The sequence below is a fragment of the Loxodonta africana genome, chromosome 23, assembly GCF_030014295.1.
Source record: "Loxodonta africana isolate mLoxAfr1 chromosome 23, mLoxAfr1.hap2, whole genome shotgun sequence".
Classification (NCBI taxonomy): Eukaryota; Metazoa; Chordata; class Mammalia; order Proboscidea; family Elephantidae; genus Loxodonta; species Loxodonta africana.
The window spans coordinates 20987784-20993535 of record NC_087364.1 but is presented as its reverse complement, the minus strand read 5'-3'; the positions used below and the strand labels follow the sequence as shown (position 1 = coordinate 20993535).

At 37.6% G+C, this 5752-nt stretch overlaps 1 protein-coding gene and 1 pseudogene across 1 annotated transcript; both read left to right on the top strand.

The window, feature by feature from the left end:
• Positions 1 to 1641: 1641 nt before the first annotated feature.
• Positions 1642 to 3156, top strand: LOC135228566 (cytochrome c oxidase subunit 2-like). The gene is given in 1 exon segment (XM_064275330.1): positions 1642 to 3156. A coding segment is annotated over 1 exon segment (684 nt). The 5' UTR covers positions 1642 to 2471; the 3' UTR covers position 3156.
• Positions 3157 to 3346: 190 nt separating this feature from the next.
• LOC135228565 (ATP synthase subunit a-like) lies at positions 3347 to 4161 on the top strand (annotated as a pseudogene).
• The last annotated feature ends 1591 nt before the right edge of the window (positions 4162 to 5752 follow it).

Genomic DNA, 5752 nt, shown 5'->3' with positions numbered 1-5752 from the left:
TACTTAGAGTCACTATGAGTTGCAACTGACTCAATGGCACCTAACAACAACAACAAAGCCTCACAGTACCCTCACCCCCAGCCACTCCTGACACTGCCACTAGAAAGGAAGCTATGCCAAAGAGTGAAAGCCATACCTGCTAAGGTGTTCTACCTTCTCAGTAAAGCCCTCCTTCATTGGCAATCCCAAGACTTCTCAGCCTGAGTACCTGTTCTCAGTCCACTTTTCAAAGGTACACCTACTAACCCAGACCCACAGTCAGCTTTCTTATTCAAAAGAAATGGCTATTATATTAACAGACCTAAGGATTGCAGAGGAAACCCATACCAACTGGCTAAGATAACTACCTACACTAATGGGCGTCCTTCCTTTATAAACATAACTACCTACACTAATGGGCGTCCTTCCTTTATAAACATGACAACTAGAAAAGTTACAAAGACTAACAACACTAATGAAAAAGAGCAAGAGGAATTCAAAAATGAATGAGAAAAAGCAAACAGATAAGTTAGCCCTTGAGGAAACAAAAATAACTCAGCAAATAAGAGAATTTAAAAAAATTCTAGTTTGAGAGGGTATGGCATCCATTAAACAAGAACGGTCTGCTGAGGAAAAGTAATGAGCAAAAAGAAGATGTCCTTGGAAGTTAAAAAGAAAGAAAAACAAACAAACATGGTCATGAATTTAACATTTTAATGGATCGACTAAAATAAACAAAAAACACACTGAGCCCCAGGATGATTATGTCACACATGAAGTCCAGGAAATCTCCCAACACTTAAAGTAGAAAGATAGACCTGAGGTAAAAAATGAGAGAAAAGTTAGAGAACTAGAGGACAAATCCAGGCAATCTAATGTCAATGTAATGGACATCTCCAATAGAGAAAGCGGAGATGAAGAAAGAGAAAAATAACTAAGGAAATTCCCTTGGCTGAAGAAATGCATGAGTTTTTAGATATATAGAAAGACACACTAAGAAAGAGCCCACTAAGAACTAAGCAGGTTTAATGAAAAAAAGACCCACAACTAACCTAATCATTGTAAACTACACAGCTGCAAAAATCAAGATAAAGGTTTGAAATCTTCCAGGGAGATTAAAGCAAATGCCTTAAATAAAAAAGAATAAAACTGACTCCAGCCATCTTGTCTAAGACAACAAAGCAATCTTCAATGTTCTGGAAGAAAATAATTTTGAACCAGCAATTCTATCTCCAGTCAAATTATCAGCCAAAGTATATCCCATAAACAAATGGAAAGATCATTAGCATCATCACTTATTAAGGAAACGCAAATTAAACCCACAATGAAATAGCTACCAGAATGACTAAAATTAAAAAGTCTGAAGAATATTGAAATGATTACACAAAATGAAGAATGTAATCAATGTCAATGAATTGCCCCAATTTTCACCCCAATTAAAGAAAAAGACTGACAATACCAACTTCTGACAAAGATGTGGATCAACAACAACTCTCACCCATTACTGGTGGGAGTGTTTTGACCACTTTGGAAAACAGTTTGGCAGTTCCTACTAAAAATAGTTTCTCATATCGTTACATACTATTCAGGGAAAAAAGAACCTTTCGGTTATATAGGAATAGTATGAGCTATAATATCAATTGGCTTCCTAGGGTTCATTGTATGAGCCCACCATATATTTACCGTAGGTATAGATGTTGACACTCGAGCTTACTTTACATCAGCTACTATAATTATTGCTATTCCAACTGGCGTAAAAGTCTTTAGTTGGCTAGCCACCCTTCATGGCGGTAATATTAAATGATCCCCCGCTATAATATGAGCCCTAGGATTTATCTTCTTATTTACAATTGGAGGGTTAACTGGCATTGTTCTTGCTAATTCTTCACTAGACATTGTCTTACATGACACCTACTACGTTGTAGCTCACTTTCACTACGTCTTATCTATAGGTGCAGTTTTTGCCATTATGGGTGGGTTTATTCACTGATTTCCACTATTTTCAGGATACACATTAAATTATACATGAGCTAAAATTCAGTTTCTAGTTATATTTATCGGTGTTAATTTGACATTCTTTCCCCAACACTTTCTTGGGCTATCTGGTATGCCACGTCGATATTCTGACTATCCAGATGCCTACACTGCATGAAATACTGCTTCTTCTATTGGTTCATTTATCTCTTTAGTAGCCGTAATTCTAATGGTCTTTATAATTTGAGAGGCATTTGCTTCTAAGCGTGAAGTTTCTATGGTAGAACTCACAACAACAAACGTAGAATGACTTAACGGATGTCCACCTCCACATCATACATTCGAAGAGCCAGCCTACGTAAAATCTAACTCGAGAAGGGAAGGAGTCGAACCTCCAACAGTTAGTTTCAAGCCAAATCTATAACCTTTATGCCTTCCCCAGCAGGCATGAAATTTTAGTAAAACAATTACATAGCCTTGTCAAAGCTAAGCTACAGGTTTAAATCCCGTAAATTTCTATGGCCTATCCATTACAATTAGGGTTCCAAGATGCTACATCCCCTGTTATAGAAGAACTCCTTCACTTCCATGACCACACCCTAATAATTATTTTCCTTATTAGCTTCTTAGTCCTGTATATTATTCTACTTATATTAACTACTAAGCTAGTTCATACAAATATAATAAACGTCCAAGAGATAGAAATAATCTGAACCATTCTCCCAGCTATTATCCTTATCTTAATTGCCTTGCCCTCTTTACACACTTTATATATAATAGACGAAATTAATAACCCCCTACTAACAATCAAAACTATAGGACACCAATGATTCTGGAGCTATGAGTACACTGATTATGAAGATTTAGCTTTCGACTCATACATAATCACTACTGATAGCCTAAAATTTGGAGAACTTCAATTACTAGAGGTAGACAATCGAATGGTGTTACCCACAGATCTGCCAGTTCGAATACTAGTCTCATCAGAAGATGTTCTCCATTCATGGGCTGTCCCATCCCTAGGTCTAAAAACAGATGCAATTCCAGGACGACTTAATCAAGTGACTTTAACATCAATACGACCTGGTTTATTTTATGGTCAGTGTTCCGAAATCTGCGGAGCAAATCATAGCTTTATACCAATTGTCCTAGAACTAGTTCCACTTAAATACTTTGAAAGCTGGTCAGCATCGCTAGCATAATCATTAAGAAGCTATAATAGCACTAACCTTTTAAGTTAGAGTATGAGAACATAGAATTCTCCTTAATGAATGGAACAAATAAATATTATTATTTGATTACTAGTAGTTGTAATTGTACTTACGACACTAATAATCTTTCTTCACCTTAAAACTCTGAAGATTCTTCGCTTCCTTTTCCCAGTCTCCAAAGAACTATCCAAGAAGTCATGTATTTTCCCTTGAAAGAAGAAGTGAACGAAGAACTATCCACCTTCTTCGATGTACCCTTAGGTACAATAATTCCAATTATTGCATTCCCAGCAATTTTACTTCCAACTCCAAATCGCCTAATTACTAACCGTTGAATTACAATCCAACAATGACTAGTCCAATTAATCATAAAACAACTTTTGACTATTCATAGTGCAAAAGGACTGTCATGATCTCTAATACTAATTACCCTAACTTTATTTATTGGCCTAACCAACCTACTAGGTCTATTACCCTATTCATTCACTCCTACAACACAGCTAACTATAAACTTAAGCATAGCAATTCCCCTATGGACTGGTACAGTTGTCCTAGGCTTCCGATATAAAACTAAAATTTCACTAGCCCATCTTCTCCCACAAGGAACACCTACATTCCTTATCCCTATAATTATTATTATCGAAACCATTAGTCTCCTCATTCGACCAGTCACCCTAGCAGTTCGACTCACCGCCAACATCACAGCAGGTCACTTACTCATTCATTTAACCGGAACCGCCACACTAACTTTATTATCGGTTCATCCAATAACAATTACAGTAACATTTATCACAATAATTCTACTTACAACCCTAGAACTTGCCGTAGCACTAATTCAAGCTTACGTCTTCGCTCTACTAGTTAGCCTCTACCTACATGAGAGTGCTTAATGACTCACCAAACACATGCCTATCACATAGTAGATCCAAGTCCCTGACCCCTTACCGGAGCATTATCTGCCCTACTTATAACATCCGGCCTAACTATATGATTTCACTACCATTCTGTAATTCTCCTGCTTTTAGGATTAATAACTAACATCCTAACTATATTCCAACGGTGACGGGATGTGGTTCGAGAAGGAACCTTCCAGGGCCACCATACACCTGTCGTGCAAGAAAGTTTACGGTATGGTATAATCTTATTTATTACCTCTGAAGTACTATTCTTCACAGGTTTCTTCTGAGCCTTTTATCACTCTAGCCTAGCACCTACCCCTGAACTAGGAAGCTATTGACCTCCAGTAGGTGTCTACTCACTAAATCCACTAGAAGTACCGCTTCTAAACACGTCAATCCTCCTAGCTTCAGGAGTTACTATTACTTGAGCTCATCACAGCCTAATAGAAGGAGACCGTAAAAACATACTTCAAGCCCTTCTTATTACTATTCTCTTAGGAGTCTACTTCACACTTCTCCAAATCTTTGAGTACTATGAAGCATTCTTTACAATCTCCGAAGGCATCTATGGCTCAACTTTCTTTGTAACTACGGGGTTCCATGGTCTGCACGTTATTATTGGCTCAACATTTCTCCTAACCTGCTTTATTCGCCAACTCAAATTTCACTTTACATCCAACCATCACTTTGGCTTTGAAGCAGCTGCTTGATATTGACATTTCGTAGATGTAGTGTGACTATTCCTCTATCTATCCATTTACTGATGAGGATCCTATTTCTTTAGTATTAACTCAGTATAACTAACTTCCAATTAGTAGGCTTTGGTAGACCCAAAAAGAAATAATCAACCTTATAACTACACTACTAACCAATACTATACTAACATCACTGATAGTTCTAATCGCATTTTGACTACCCCAAACATATACTTATTCAGAAAAAACAAGTCCATACGAATGCGGCTTTGATCCAATAGGCTCTGCTCGCCTACCATTCTCAATAAAATTCTTTCTAGTAGCTATCACATTTCTTCTATTTGACCTAGAAATCGCATTACTCCTACCTTTACCCTGGAATTCTACTTCCAGATAACAGACATATATTCACCAGGTGGGAGTGCATATGTTCACTAAAAGGCACATATAAGAATGTTCACAGCAGACTCATTCATAATAGCCAGAAATTGGAAACAATCCAACAGGAGAATGGATAAATAAATGCCAAACTAAAAAACAAAACAAAACAACCTGTTGCCAAGGAGCTGATTCTGTCTCGTAGCTACCCCATAAGACAGAGTAGAACCGCATTATAGGGTATTTGAGTCAGAATTGACTTGACGGCAGTGGGTTTGGTTTTTGGTTTATAGGGTGTTTTAGGCAGACTACCATATCTTTCTCCTGTGAAGCAGCTGGTGGGTTCGAACTGCTGACCTTTTGGTTAGCAGCTGAGCACTTAACCACTGTACTACCAGGGCTCCTTTTTAAAATTTTGTGCTGCCCAGCAATAAAAAAAGTGCACACTGCTGATTCATGCAACAACATGGAATAATCTCACAGCTCATATGTTGAATGAAAGAAGCCAATACTGAGTAGAAACTGAATGATTCCATCTGTATGAAGTTCTAGAACAGGCGAAACTAATTGGTGGTGACAGAAATCAGAATAATAGTTGCCTGAGGAGGTAAGGAGG